This window comes from Apteryx rowi, unplaced genomic scaffold (genome assembly GCF_003343035.1).
Source record: "Apteryx rowi isolate R43461 unplaced genomic scaffold, aptRow1 scaffold_9, whole genome shotgun sequence".
In the NCBI taxonomy this organism is placed as follows: Eukaryota; Metazoa; Chordata; class Aves; order Apterygiformes; family Apterygidae; genus Apteryx; species Apteryx rowi.
Window position 1 is genome coordinate 6,584,044 of NW_020451204.1, and position 16,106 is coordinate 6,600,149.

The window sequence follows — 16,106 nt, forward strand, 5'->3', positions numbered from 1 at the left end:
GGCTCACTGCTAGGGTGGCAGTGAGAGCAGGTGGGGGCGACAGCATAGCTGGAAGAAGCTCACAGAGCAGAGGGAGAGCAGCAGGCCACAAGGTTGAGGAGCACCCTGGGGTGCTGCAATGTCTCAGGGCCATTCCCTGAATTCTTCTGGGGTGATCAAGCCCCTGCAGTAAAGCAGGGTCCCGCACTGTCTTCCTCAGCTCCCTATGCAGAGGGGCCTGCTATGGTGTTAGGGAGTGAGAGAAGGGTGGGCTCCTGGCTCCTTATACGGGAAGGAGAGAGCACATCTTGTCCAGGTCTGGCCAGTGGACTTGCCTGAGCTCAGTGGTGCTGGTCAGGCCTTCGTCCCTTAAGCATGTGCAGGACCTAGCTGCACCTGAGACCTCTCCTCATTGTCAGCAAAAGAGAACATATAAAACAGCCATCATGGGTCAAACCATCTAGTCCAGCATCCTGTCTCTGACAGTGGCCAAGAGCACTGGGGAAGAGTAAAGGATTAGAGCTACCTATGATGTTTTCCTAGCATCTTCTCCTGGGTGGGAGATGGGATGAACAACTGGGATGAAGTATATCCATGGCTGGGAGAAAACCTTGTCACTTCTCTCTCTCTCCCCTGACTACAGAATTGACATATTTGATAATCCACTCATGCCTCTCTCCCCAGTTCCTGGAAACTCGTGTTTCACACCATGGGTGGAGAGAGTGCTACTTCCTCTCCCTCAAGAGAGAGTAAACTGGTGATCTGAGGGAAGGATGCTTCTACTACCAGCTCTCTTCCCTCACCTTGACATCATCTTTCTGACAGCTTTCCCTTGTCCCAAGCAGCTTTCCTCAGGAATGTATTCAAAGACCACTGCAGCTAATCCATCCCCCTCATTCCCTGCCTGGAACAAAATGGTGGAGCACCACATACCTGTCTCTAGTGTGGAAAACCAGGGATAGAGAAACACAGCCCTTTACATGTGAGACAAATAAATTGCTCTGGTTAATTTAGTGTGGTTCTATTCAGCTCTTCCTGCCACAGCAGGCTGCTGTCAACACCACCCCCTAATCTAATTTCTCTGAGACAAGCAAAGCTGAGTAGAAGTGAATGGCACACACACTGTGTTCTGGCATTGCTGCAAGAGTGACTTGGGCAAGTTGGGAGCAGCATCCCATGAAACTATGCCCTGTTTTTTCTTCTGGCCAGCATGGGAGGCGGTGATGTGTTTCAGCAACAAGTTGCAAGGTCCATCCAGCCCTAAGAACAATGCCATATTAGTAACCACTCTCTTGCTTTTAGGGACAGCTGCTCCCAAATAGACTAGTGTTCCTTTTATTTTTTAAGATTAGTCCTTTTCTAAAGGAATATATTGGTTTAAAGACTGGATATAAAGGAGGGCTTAAAGTAGTCTAAGGCCTCATTAGCAACTGAAATGTGGTTCAATTTCAGTCAGGTAGTCAGGCAAAGTCCGGTAGATGGGGAATGCTTCCTTAACCCTGGCTGAGCTGGCCCTGTTTGAAATAATAATCTTATTGTGTAGGCTGCCCTTGATGCATGTGGAGGGGATTCATCAGGTGAAAGGTAGGTAGCTACAATGTACCTGCATCTGAGCCAGAGTCTAAGGTCAGGGAAGAGAGATAGGCTATTTTAGACTGCAGCTCATTGAATCTGAAAGCAGTGATCTATAACAGGTCATGTGAATTATGCCTGAAAAGTGCCTGTTTGTCTCCAAGGATTGTACAAGGAGGCTGTGCTAACTAGCTCTGACATGGAGCAGTCTACCAGGTAAACATCTCAAGCTTAGTGTGATGAGTCCTGTCTCAGACATCTGTCCCTGCCTCAGACCAGGGCTGCTGCCAGTGCTCACAGAGCTACGTTTTTTCAGGTTAAGGCAAGTAATGACATACGTGAGCTTTGCAGTCTGTGTTTCAGTGATGTTCTCTTATTTAAGGCCATTTTGTTCTGTAGTAACTGGTAACCTGGTAAAGGGTCTGGCCTCAGTATTGAGTCTAGAGCCTGTATGGCTCCCATGCTGTCTTCAACAAATCCAGTGTGTACAAACACATGCCAGACATTGTTGGACACGTACATTCCTCTGTGGGAATACCACTGAGCCGTAGATACGAACTCTGCCCCACAGTGTATTTGAATGTTGAGGATTTTTTTTTTAATGCCTTTTTGGAGGAAAAGCCCTTCCACATGAAAGATGTTTTGATTCAGTGTGATGACTTCTGTAGTGAGTTATCAATGATTAGCTGGTGGAACCGCCCTGAGAACAGGTATATTCATTTCTGGGAAAAGATGTACTGGTGAAGTGAATGCTATTCACTGAGCTTGTTCATATAAATTAACAGCACGATAAACATCTGGAAGGTAAAAAGATCAGTCCCATGCTGGCTGTTCTCTAGCCAGGAATTGCTAATCCTTCAAGGTCATTGCTTGAGGATGAGACCAACTGCAAAGCCAGGCCTACTTTGCTTTCTATGAACAGCTTGCCTGTGCTCTGGTCCTCTCACACCTCAAAGATTTCCGCCAAGGGAGTAGCTTTGCCTTCTTTCCCCTGCCCATCGGAGTTGGACCAAAATGCTGCTGCACTTTCCCTTCTCTGTTGAAAGCATGACAACTTTTATTGGAAGCCCCGGCTTGCTCTGTGTTTTCCTCCGACCTCCTTGCTCTCTGGATTTCCGCACCTCACTTGGGTTCCTGCCTTTTGCCATGCAGCTTATTTCATAATGTACAATTTCACTGTCCTCTTCTGGTCTCAAAACACCCCTGTAAGGTCAACTAACCAAGCAACCCTCCTTCTTTCACCTCTATCCTTTCCTTCTCCTGGGCTTTAGTTGTGACACTCATCTGACTTGTTGTATCTGTGCTGTAGACCCTCTGAGGCAGGGAATGAGTTTCACCTACAGTGAAGTGGCCAGGGCTTTAGAAAGCCATACGGGAAACTATTTCTAAGATGAGAACTAATATCACTCCCATCCTGTTGCCAGATGTCCCACCTCTCCTGGAAGACACATGACAGTCCCTCTTGCTTTCATGTATAGCTTTAATGCTATATACATGGATATTAGCAAAGAGTCTCATAAAATAATATTGCACAAGAATAGCCATAGGGCAGTTCACATCTGCCCAAGCAATTCTGATTGCTTCCTAGATTTCTATGCTGTTCTCAGTGGAAAGCTTCCAAAGAAGCACTATAAGATCCTAAAGACGGAGGTTTCAGTGGTAGCTGTGTAAGTGTACAAGGGCAAAAATGATTCCTTCTGAACCAATACTAAGAACATCCTTATAAATTCCTCCTTCTTTCATAGAGCTCTGTGAAGTCTTTGGTCTTTTATTACAGAAGACACTGGACATCAATGCTAGACAATGTCCAGCCCCAAGGAAATGTGTGATGAAACACTACGAAATAGCTTCAGCAGTGCTACAGAGGGCTAAATAAGGGAGGAAAAATTCACTTTGCAAAGTCTGTGAAACATCCTATTTGCAAACAGTCCCTCCAACAAACCTTTGCTTAAAAGGCATGCTGCCCTTTAAATGTACATTTAGAGCAATCTAAATAGCATGGCGAATTTGGTGGGCTGGTTGCCCATCAACACTGCTGCAGGCATTTGAAGGGTAAAAACAGTTTGATGGTCGCATAAAAGATAAAATAGTTCTTCCATAGCTTCCTCTCCACAAGAACTACCATTTGCTGTTCTTGCCTGAAGCTTCATATCTTCAGTAGTTACCCAGTGTGGTTCAATTGTACATTTACTTAGACTAGAGGAAAAACCCACATGATTCCTAAATCCTGATTCAGTAAACAGATTTCTCTGTAATGAACATCTGGCACATACAGTTACTTGTATTACTATCCCCCCAGTTAGGACCCCCAGCGCCAATCTAAGCTTTTTCTGCTGAAATTCTTGAAAGAGGTAGTGCAAGAAATGTATCTGCAAACACAAGCAGCCCTTTACCAATGATACAATAGATGTAAGGGCACCACATCCCTTAAAAATTAGCACATATGTAGATATCTACGGAAAAGAACTAGTTATCTCTGCTTCCCACCTCATGGCAGCAGGGGGAAGGGAGCCTTCTGCTGCTGGTATGGATGGCTCCCTAAACCGTTGTGCACTCTCAGACCATCAAAATACAACCCCAGCTATGGGTCTCTTCACATCCCTTTCTTCAGCCCTTGCTTTAGTTCCCAAACCAGAACTCAAACTGCTGGGTAATACATATGTGTGGCCTTTCCAACTTCAGCCAGCTGGCTGGAGATGGTTTCTTCTTCAAAGGCCTTCTGCTCAGATCGGATTTGGGGACGGACATGGGAGCTTGTTACATGCTGGAAAACTGTTGCAGCTTCTTGCTGGCATCTGGCACCCACAGCGGAAGAAAACCAGTAGAAAAGGCCAAGGTGAGTTAATGCCCGTTCTTTACTCTTGAGGCATCTGGCCTTCCAATCCATTTCAGACTGTAATGCAGTGTGACAATCCACTCATTACCACCACAAAAGAGAGTATAATCCCCTAGTCAGTCTTTTTTTCACGCTTCCTCTTTTCAGCCACTGAATGCTGACTTTTCCCCTATGGATTTCCCCTATGGATTATGATTCCAGAATGGGAGAGGTCACTCATTTACTCATTTACTAAACTGTTGTATGGATCAATAGTCCTAAGATATTCCTTGTCTAAGATATTGCTAGAATGACTTTTTGTCTCCACTCTGTTGCCAGCTCTCATAAAACAATACAAAGGGCAATATTTAAGCTCATTGAGTCATCCCTGAAATGAACATGAGAGTAGCTCAGTAGCACTGGGTCTTACACATCGCAGTTCCACTGCTAAAATCTCTACTTAGCTCTTGTTTTTCAGAGCTCTCCCTGCTTTCTGTGGGATCCCTGCTCTAGCAATTTGGCCCTTAGGCAAGATGCTTGATAACAGAGCTGCTGTGTTCTTAATGAGGTATTTTTTCTAATGCCTTTATTTGCTTAAAAGTTAAACTCTTTTGGAGAAAAGCACCAACAATTTTGTCTGGTTCTAAACTCAGGTGGATCTGGATCATATACACTGGAAATGTTCAGCTCTGTATCTATCTTTATAGTTCAAAGCACCTGAAACGTCACAGGTAGAATAACCTACTTTCTTGGGAGACACCACACCAGATCTTGAGTCATGGGGGCTCCATGCAACCTTGATTTGTCCTAAGATAAATCTACTGCTAAATATAGGGACCTAACAGAACAAAGACTCTCTTCTCTTGAAAAGCTTCCCTTGTAATGGAAGTTACATGAATGACAATCACTGTGCAGGGAAAAAAAGCCGCACTTAGGGAAGAAACTCAAAAGTAAGTCTTCGTTTTTTGTGGATACTATGGAATGAATGAGAGTGATGTCAGATGTAACATAACACTGGAGTGGAAAGGCTAACAGAAAAAGGCACAGTATCACTTCACTGGCCAGTTCTAGACATGAGCTATCCATTAAAAGTAAGTCAAAACCCCCAGCTTAATTTTGTACATATGCCATCCCAACCCCCAGGCTCCTTCCGGGTCTTTTAAAGCTGCAAGAACAAATTTGTGTTCTCAAAAAATATCTCCCTTGAAGGCAGCGATGCTGTGTACACAAGAGCACTGACAGCATTCCAGCAGCTCCCAGATGCTGACAGTTCCTTGCAAAATTCCCAAATGCAGAAAAATTCTCCAAAACTGGACAATCTTCAATAAAAGCTTTCTAGTCTGGTCCAGTCCAGTCTACAAATGTGTCCTATGCACATACATAAGCCAACTGGTTGCCAGAAAATGCCATCATTTGCTATTGCAGATAATTCATTATGCCATTGTGTGGTTGAATCCAGAATGCAAGCGTGACAGATTTATACTGGGATTAATTTGGTCACTGACATAACACACACCCTGGGCAAAATCCAGGGGAAATGGATGGCTCACCAAAGAGGAAGTGAGTATTTTTCCTCCAGGTGGCTGGTTCAAATTGGTTATGCTGGCAGAAAGAGGCTTTTGTTCTGCAGCCCTGCCAAGCTTGGACCTTCTAAGAGTGTTCAAAACCCACAAATAAAAATTTAAATCCGTGAAAGACATAACGTCTGATCTTTCCTCATGCACAGTTTCCCTCTGTGCAGCTACGGGTGTTCCTGTGGCTACGACTAATTTACACATGTGTGGGAGGAGTTTTCAAAGCTGAAGAGCTCAAAAGGAACAGCCATAAAAGTATTATTTTGTCTACAGGCATTTCTATAACATGAGAACTGGACAACCTCGTTTCTTGACCTCTAGGGAACAGGTCATTTGTAGGTGTGTCCCATAGGAATGGCTTGCTATCACGCACTTACCTGACACAAAAGTACAAAACAACCGGTCCTGACTTTTTGGGGAAGTCATGTTCCAGCACTCTGCGGTCCAGCTGAAGCCAGTTCAAGTGTCCCCTGATAAGAGAGGAGACAGTTATGAGCCCAGCAGTAAAGAGGTTTCTTGCTACTCACTGCAATGAGGTCTGAGGTGTTAAAAAAGATGAACTGAAATGCATGCTATTTGCCCTTGGTTATTGCATGATATTTGAAAAACACCCAGTAAATGTTTGAGGAACAGAAGCGATATCATCCTGGCAACCTTTCAGTATGAGAATCGAAGAGCTAAAGTTCAATCTGTCAGAGTGAAAGCTGGCAACACAGAGCAGACAGGACAGAACAAAATGTTAAGAGCTTCACCTTTTATTACCGCCCCCTGGAGCAGATGCATCATTAAAAGTCTGTCAAGATTTTCATTAAAAATCCTTATTGTTAATAGTTACCACAATGCCTGCAATACTTCACTCAAGGCTAAACCCAGCTGTATACAGCCTCAGACAGTTTATTTACCACCCTCATGCCTGGAATAGCCTCTCTAGGTTTGCCAAGCCTTGCTTTTCCTCCTTCAGAGAGCTCCTGAAAAACAGCTGCTCCATGAAGCGTTCCAGCACCAATTACCACATGCTGCTCTTCTTTTGCCTGGATGGTACCTGTCGCTATTATTTTCTCCTACGATTTATCCATTTATGCCTTGCTGCTGTAAGCTTTCCTGGACAGGAGCTCTGTTCTTTGTCACGTTCCACACACTGTAAACCACCCTGTGTGTGTGTGGTATTTTATAAATACCATTATTTGTGTTGCAGTGGCATCTCACTCCCCAGCTGAGATAAAGGCTCCATTAAATTATACATTGTGGAAATACATAGGGTGAAATTCAGGCCCCACTGAAGTCAGCAGGAATTTTGCCACTGCCTTGAGTGGTGCTAGAATTGCATCCTGTGGACATTTTGCTATTGATTTCAGTCAGACCAGATTTCATCCAAAGGGAGAAGCAGCCTTGCCTTCAGCGCTTTGCTGTCTAGGCAAGCAAAGGGAGAGAGAGTTAAAGTGATTTGGGGGGGAATCATGCAGCAAATAAAGCAGGAAATGGAATTCAGATGTTCTGAGCTCTATTCCAATGTCTATTCACTGGTTCATGCTAATCCTCAAGATTAATCATTTCACCAAAAATGAAAAAAAAGCTGTGTTTAAAAACAGTGTTAAATTAAGTTCTAGGGTTGCCACAAGCCTTAGAAATGCACCCTGTCAGCAAACACACTCAGCTTTCACAAAGATCTGCCCATTACTCCTTAGCATCGCATGTGCTTTGGGTAACTGAGAAACTGCCTTGGAAACTAAGCAACAACAGCTATTTAGCAATTTAACCATGTTTGCAGTTTCCCCACCCCTTCTTTTCTAGAAAAATAAATAAAGGGGAAAGTAGCAGTTTCAGGAGGCTTTGAATCACCTGGGTTCAATTTGATTTTCTGTACAGCTGCCCTGGCTTATACAATGCTGAAATGGGTTGGTAGCTCAGGGATCTGCAAACTCAGACAGCTCCGGGCTATCCAGGGCACCAAAGGGGACATCGTGCTTGCCAGCCTTTGGTGTAGCATGCCAGTTTTTGCACTGTCTAAGGGATTTAAAATGACTTGTGAGCTTCACTTATCACTCCAGTGAGTTCAGGATCCGGCATTTATAAAGAAACCATCTCATATCCATTTTTGCCATGTAAAAGTCAGATGCTCAGTCTAAACAGCCTTTGCATCAATTTTCTGTGGCCCATCATTCCTTCCACATCTCAACTAGGTACAAGTGAGATTTGTGGAGCTGGAGACTTTTCAAACTTTTCTTAGACTTCTTTTTGGTGTAGACAAAAAAACCCTATTTTTTTAACTTTTTAGTAACTTTTTTCTCTACGTAAAGTATTTTTAACCATTTTTTTTCTTTATTTTTTTCCTCTAGGTAGAGGGCAGCCTGAACTGTGTGTTAGAGGCACACAAACCTACTGCATTGTGCCCTGTTGCTCAGCACAAGTGCGTGCTTTAACAAGGCCTGGTTTTTAGAAGACAGATGCTCTGAGTTGTCAGAAAATGAACCCCCTTAGAAGAATCCTAGCCTGGGCACACAAAAATTGGAGGCGTCTACACTTCTGGCTGCATTTCCCTTCTTGAGGTCTGGCCTTTTTCCTATTGACCACTTTTTTTGTCCCAAGGTCCCATTACATTTCTCTTAAAGGGGATTCAGAAAGGCAGAAATTAACTTTGAAGGCCACAATGTGCATGGGGATTGAAACTAGACATGCTCACCCGTTCCTAGCCAAAGTACAAAATGAGCCTTTATCCATTTAGACCAAGGTATGAAACACTGTCAGAGCAAGGAAAAGCCACACTAAGCCTGACATCCTATCTGAAACCTGTCCAGCTGCATTTGTGTCACCGAAGTAGCAGCCACTAGCAGCTGATGGCATTACAAACCGTTTCCCACTGAGACCGATTTGTTGACAATGGACTTACAGTTTACATCTATGTTTATTCAACAGAAATGTCTGGTTTTGCCTTACATGTGCAATGAAGGGTTTAGAAGCCACAGTGCAGAAAACAGTAATTCATTTCATTTTATTTCTTATTTTGAAAAGATTTGTTCTTTTCATGCTCGCTGCATCTTAACTTTGGAAACTTGTATCTCATTCTGATATAATCAGTACAGAAAGAATATATGTATCTGTACATATGTATACCAGGTTACATGTGCATGTCATTGCACACATACATGGGTGTGCATACTGAACACCACAGTTAACTTTCCACTGAGTTTTTGGGCTGAAGATTTTTGTTACTTCTATCTGCAATGAGCTTAAATCCAGAGCTCCTTCAGAGGAGGAAGGTCACTTAAATCACTGCCAGGAGCTAACTGCTCACTGTACTCAATTACCACTTACAATCTTTCATCACTGAGGGCTTTTGCACTGCAGATTGTCACCTAACTCCCTTGTTTTCAAGCATGTATGTATGGCATTTAGAGAACAGCAGCAGTGAACAGTCACTGGTATCTGCCAGTGAATGTTGTCTATCGGGAGCCAAACTCCAATGCCGTTATGCCACAAAACACTTTGCTCTGGAAGCTGTCTTGCTGTCTTCAGCAGGACTATTCACAGAGTGCAATCCCATATAAGAGAGTAAAATGTTTGCGCATATAGTCCTAGGCATGTAGTAATCTTGGCAGTTTTCATGGACCCATTTAGGCAGTGTCATTATCTCCATTGATTTGTTCATCTGGTATTTACATCAGTGTATTAACAAATAATGGTGCAAACAGTTTTGAGTGACCTACGGGGAGGCTGAATATTGAAAGCCAGATAATTTTTCACTGTTCGTTGTGCCCATGTTGGCAGTTAAACTGGTGTGTCAATAACAAATACATAATTGCTTTTAGCAAACAGAAACTGGGTCCATTTAGGTTATAGACTGAGTATGGATTTTGGTGCCCCGGGTTGGTATTGTTGATTGCATGCAGTAGTTTCTGTTTTCTTTTATCAGGGCTTTCTGTGCAGAGTGGTATGTCAGTGAGTACTTTGCCTCCAGGTGGATCTGTTTATACAGATTTACTGGTTAATGTCCAGATTTCTGAAAAGTAGATTCACATTTATTTGTGTTTTATACAGATACTTGGACCAATAAACCAACTCACATTGAACTGAATGTTGAGAAAGACCAATTCACATAATGGAAACCATATATGCTATTTTACATTTCCATCAACCACTACAGAAACAAACAAAACTTTAAAAATAAGCATGTGGATTTGCTTATTTAAGGTCTAAATCCATCAATGGAAATATTTTTGGAAGGGACCACAAGGTTCTGGAAACTATATGAGATTAACGAAACAGATTTTTCAAAATGAAGGACTTGGTGACAAAGGAACTAGTTTAATACCAGCGCAGGACATTATTCTAGAGAACTGCACCGTCCATTGGACAGGCTGTTCAACGAGGACACGGGACACTTGGTACCTAGTTCTGGCTCTGCCACATTGCTGCAGGGCAGGAATAAGTCACCCATCCAATTCCTGGAGGCCGGGAGAGTATTCCAGGGAAGAGTGGTACTCTGCTCTCCCTCTTCTTGTACACTTCTGTGCCTTCCCCTTATCCACAGGATCTGGGGCTGAATACAAACATTCTCTGTCTTTACCTTATCATGTTAGTACAGACTCTAGCACAAGTGTAACACAAATAATAATGGCATCATTCACAGCCTAAGCTCTGACATGGGCCAGTACCAGATGGCTGAAAAGGACTGTTGTAGTGCAGGGAGACAACAGGTTGGGGGTCTGCACTGGTGTTTCAGAGCTTCAGTTCCTTGCAGTTTTTATCCTATGTATTAGCTAGCTGCTCTGCAGTTTCTGCTCTGGTGATGGACGAGAAGCATCATTGAAAGGCTTTGGATGAGCATTTCTGCTTTTGGTTGGGCCCATGGAAAGGGGGAGCAGTGGGATGCAAAAGTTGGGAGTTCTCCATGGAGCAGGTGACTCATGTCTAAGGACAAGCAAAGGACATGAAAACCTGTCTGTGGCTCAAATGGTTCCTTCTGTAGTGAACAGAAAGGGAATTCTGGCCACTTGCTCTCAATGAATGCTGGAAGTGCTGACGCCAAGGGGAAAGATGCTTAACAGAGATTCATACTAAGCTGAACTGGAAAAAGGCGCTTTCCTGATTCCTTTTAATTCATCATCAAGCAATATATAGGTTTTCTGGCTTTACATCTGTGTTGGAGCTTGGCCCCACATGCTATACAGAGACACCCTTTTGACCTGTGCTCTCCCTCAGTTAATGGCTAATGCCGTAAAGCGTTCCTATGATCATTAAAATAGGAGGCGTTATTCTTTCCCCCATAATAGTCTGACAATCTAATTTTAGTCACACTGAATGCAGTAATGACCCTATATTATCACAAGAAACTATTAAGTCGCCAACGCAAAGGTTGTTCCTATTGATTTTCTTCTTGGGTTGTCATGATAGAGCACAACTAATGAATGGAAATCCCCAGTCCAAATCATTTCTAAATAAATTACTCTCATAGAGCTTTTACTCTTAAATAGAAGAATTGATTTAATACTTTAGTGGCTTTTCTTCTTTCTAAACTTGCAATTTAGCCAACCTCAGACTACATTTATGAACCAAGCCTATTCTGTGTTAGCTGGTCCCCTCACGGAAGGCACACTGGGACTCCGAGAAATGTTATTTGCGAAGAGGAGGAAATTTCTGAGGGTCTGCATCACAAAATTCAAGGATTTCTCATTGTATGCCTGGTCTGTTCATTCTGTTCAGAGCATAAACTATAGGGCTATGTTGAGTGCTATACAAACATATGATAAGAGACTGTTTTTCCTACTTTTTGAGGAAAGGATTTTTTTTTTCCACTTCAGATTAACACTGCAGGTTAAGATCTGTGGTACAGACAGCCCAGTTGACTTTCTCAAGGTGACATGGGACATCTGTTTCCAAGACCCAGTTCAATGCCCCACATATCTTTTTTGGCTGTGTTCAGTCAAATAAAACAGTTGTTGTTTGTGTCATCTCTGGAAAAGAGCTTGTTACAGTTGAGAAGGAAATATGCATAAATCATCTTTGTAAGTGTTATTTTCACAGCAGTCAAGAAGCCTCCATGTAAGGGTCAGGAATCACTATGGGGCAGCACATGGGCTATAGACCAAGCTTCATATTGGCTAGGACCTACTGGTATGTTGTTGGATTGTGTTCACTAGATTTAATGAGGGTATCCCCAGATCTTTCATCTGGGCCAGCTGAGCTCCTGCTAAATACTCCTTGCTCCATCTTGACCAGATTTTTAGAAGATGAACTAGGTGAGTGGATGCCATCTCACCTCACCCTTTGAAATCCCATCTAGACAGTGCGCATCCATCCACATCCCTGATTCTATTATTTACACCTGGCTTCCCCCAGCGCTTTGTGCGCTAGCTCGACAACCTCTGTCAGTCTCTTGCACTTCCTGCTAACTGAGATATTTTCTCACACTGCTTTGTGTTAAACCTGGTGTGGCCCCCAGGGAGGCTGAGCTCTCGGTCTCTCTCTAATTGCTGACACCTCCTCATGAGCATCCCTTGCACTCCCAGGGGAATCCTGTGCCCATTCAGCTCAGCTGGCAGCCAGGACTTGCTCTGTCACTATATGGTTGCAGATCCCTCTCTGCCCATGAAGCTGTCATGCATTTCCTCTTTTTAACCTGTGCTGTTAGGGGTGTCACAAGAACATTTTCATTCCTTTGTCCTCTTTGGCTTCACTGCTTGACTTCCCTGCACCCTTCATGCAGCATCCACTGAGTAACTCACCATGTCTGATAAGAAATAACACCCTGGTGAACAGTCATTTTCTCCTGCTGCTTCAGTAACTTGCTGATGCCTCTCGCTCTTCCTCATTTGAGGGCCAGTCTTATTAATTTGTGTTGGGTGGGAGATCTCCTCCCAGTGCTGAACTGCTTGTGTCAGTAAGATTGCACAGATTCTGAGCTCTCCCTTGATTTAGGTCTGAGTTCTGCACGTGCCTGACTTTAAGCGTCCCTCCACACCAGGAGCCGTGTCCTGAGATGCCTTCAGGCTGCCCAAGGCAGACACTTGCCAGGAAAACTGGCTCTGGAGGGACGATCGCTGCTGAGTTCAATGTGGGTATGTTAGTGCACATTAGGCAGCTGCCTCTGATTACCTGATCCCAAATCATTATGCCAGCAGACAATTTACATTGCTCTGCCACTTCAGCAGGAGAGCAGAGCTGGCTCATGACAGTGGTACTGCTGACTCAGTTATATTGGGAACACAACAGTGGCTTGAAAATCTTGTTTTTTTAAAACAAAATAAATGTGGGTTCTTATCCCAGTTATTATTACAGAAAAATCACAAACTGGAGTGGAATATGGTAGGTGCCCAAAAGAGACACACACCATATGCTAAGGACAGTCTAACTACAGAGAGGAAACACGTAGCCAGAAAAAAAGTAACAGGGACTATACAGTAATGCTGAGAGGTCGCAATCCAGGAGTAGTCATAGTAGCCAGACCCTTGATCCAGTGTAAATTTTCTACTTGACTTCTGGCTTTTAAACAAGAGAAGTTCAACTTTTCATGCTTTCCTTTACAAACACTAGTCCTAGAAATGTCCTGTCTAGGTATGAAAGCTTAAATTTTGTGGTAATCATAGGACCTGGGGTTCAAGGTGAACAATCAACATTGTCTGAGGTGACTGTGCTGTAATAGTCCCATTCTTTGATTTAGCTCAGCCACAAGACTGTTGTTGGACTTCTAGTGAAGGTCAAATCCTTTCTTAATGGAAATTTTATATTTAAAAATCATTTAGTTCACATTAAATTTGGTAATCCCTTCCTTTACCACACTTTCTTCTTTCCTTTTTTTAAGAAACCCTAATCTCAGTTCTAAAACATCAGAAATAGCGGAACAATTTTGTGAGTTTTTTTTTCCTTTCCTTGAAATGATTTAGCATTAGTTTTAAACCTGCTTGAGTGAATAAACTCATTAAAACTTTAATTGCATAGTTCTGCCAATTTGGTAATAATTTTGAACTAGCAATTGGATATTAAGTCCAAGAGAGCTTAAGATAACCTTTTGCCAATGCCAAATGACAAGAAATCTTTGAACATGTGATTAGGAAGGGATTGTTACTGTCTGTGTACACCCCCAATAGTGCTTAATTCACTGCAAGAGACCTCCAGCACTCTGCAGAAGAGAAAATACAAGAAAGACTGATGTGAGGCCCTGTCTCCCTGGACTTTGTTTTAGGACCTTAGAGTACTCAGGTCTTCTGTGCTGGTCCTTTTGCTTAGGAAGAAATTCCGCACAGTTTTCCTATGATCTTGCAGTTGCCTCTCAGATCTTTCATTCATGGCACTTACGTTTCATCTGTGAATGCAATTCCAAAGTACTCTTTTTCCTTCAGGTTGAAATGAGATGCCACCAGGTCAAGCAACTCCTTCGCCAAAAGCTTTGGCTGGAAAACAAGAAAGAAAGAAAGTGATCAAAAAGGAGAACTTTGATATAACTGCACCATGTTTCTGGAAGGAAATGCTGTCTTTGGAGGTACTCCATTGCCTTTTTTTAATGTTTCCCCTGATGTTCAAGCTAAATTTTCAAGCAACATTAGCTCCTTGAAGTGAGCTGTAGTTTCCCTCCTAGGTAAATAATAAAAAACAGGTGACTCCAGCCTCTTCAGTACTTAATTTCTCTACAGAGAGATGACCTACCATCTGCCAGTGTTCAGATTTGCCATGACCAGCTCACTCATGCCTCTCTGATAATCTAAGTTGTTAAAACTTTTTATCAGCAACCTTTACAAACACATTTCAGACACCCACTCTCACACACACAGCACAGATATATACTCATAACACTAATAAAAACATAGTGCCAAAAGATAGGATGTGACAGGACCAAATGAGAAGTAAATTACAAAACAGAATAGTTTCCCATTCAGTACTGCTTGTCATTTATGGATGAGGATGTGCCATAAAATTTAGGTACTTGGAAGCAAAGAGAGAAAAGTAACATGCACTTTCAAAATGCCCTTTGTAAGAACATAAAAGCTAAGCTCAAAGAAGCTCTTCATGACATACAGAGCACTGTGGGTTACTACAATGGGCCAATTTTGCATTCTGTGCAAAACCTTTGACTCTATGTCTAATGCTACCTTCTCCCTCTGTGTATTTCTACCAGCTCTGTCAAGCTTCTGTGTTTACTACTGTGCTGCTCAAACCTTGGCCATACTAGAGCTCTTGTCCTTACTATCCCTGGTAGGAAACTGGGGTAGAAGGGATCTGAGTAGATGTGACCTGTGATCCCACAGGCTTGTAATAGTCCCAGATCCTAGAACTAGGAATAGTCACAGCAGCTTTGACACAGCTGGGGCCAGAGATCCTAACAGCATTTTCAGATGACTGTTCATAAGGACTTGGTCTACAAATCTCTGTGCTGCAGACCTCAGTGAAAATAAAGCCCTCAGCCACCTTTGCTGCCCCAACAAGTCAGTCAAGCAGCTGAGTCAGTTACCCCTGCAATGAAACTGTTGTTGGGTAGAGATGAAGTGACTCAATGATACTGTACAGAAAATGGGTGGCAGGATCCAGGGAACCCTGCTGTCCTAATTGCCTGTCCCATCTGTAGATACAAATACAGCTTCCATGAAAAAAAACTTGATATGTATTTGACTCCCAAACAGATATATAAGACTCTCAATCTCTCTTTAAGAATGTCCCTAAACTCAACACTGTCCTAGTACTTGACACTCCTGAGACAAATGGCAGCCTGAAATACTTCTCTGGTGTTCATGTTTTTTGCTGGCCTCCACCCCACTCTGTCTCCCTGTTATGTCCTGGTGGAGTACCGCAGTTAAAAATAATGTCTATACTTTTTGTTTTCTATGCACCCAGCACAACGGTGGTTTCTAGGTCATGCCAGGGAAGAAAGAAGCCATAGCCATGCTTAAATGCAGTACTAGCATAAACCAGTCCCTGAGCAGAATGTAAGTTGCTGTGTAGGAAGAAGAGTTGGCAGAAAACAAATTAGGTGGAACTTAACAAGCCTCGCTTTAATTCTCAAGTCAGACTTCTCAGGCACTGTGAGACTGTGGTGGAGTTTCTTTGACATGCCTACATTACCTGTTGCATTGCCTTTCAGAGACTCCTGAAATAGCTCCTGAATGGCAGTCGGAGCTGAGCAGACCAGGCACAGGGCCATGGCAATGCAACTGAATGGTTTCAGGGACTCAAGCAAA

The 16,106-nt window shown here is 43.1% G+C and overlaps 1 protein-coding gene across 1 annotated transcript in view; it reads right to left on the reverse strand.

Moving 5' to 3' along the window:
• FRMD4A (FERM domain containing 4A) overlaps window positions 1-16,106 on the reverse strand; it is a 215,620-nt gene that overhangs the window by 88,270 nt on the left and 111,244 nt on the right. The window contains exons 3-4 of the mRNA XM_026091166.1: window positions 14,233-14,327; window positions 6,318-6,410 (exon numbers count right to left, since the gene is read on the reverse strand). Coding sequence (XP_025946951.1) covers window positions 6,318-6,410; window positions 14,233-14,327 — 188 coding nt within the window. The remainder of the gene's footprint in view (window positions 1-6,317; window positions 6,411-14,232; window positions 14,328-16,106) is intronic.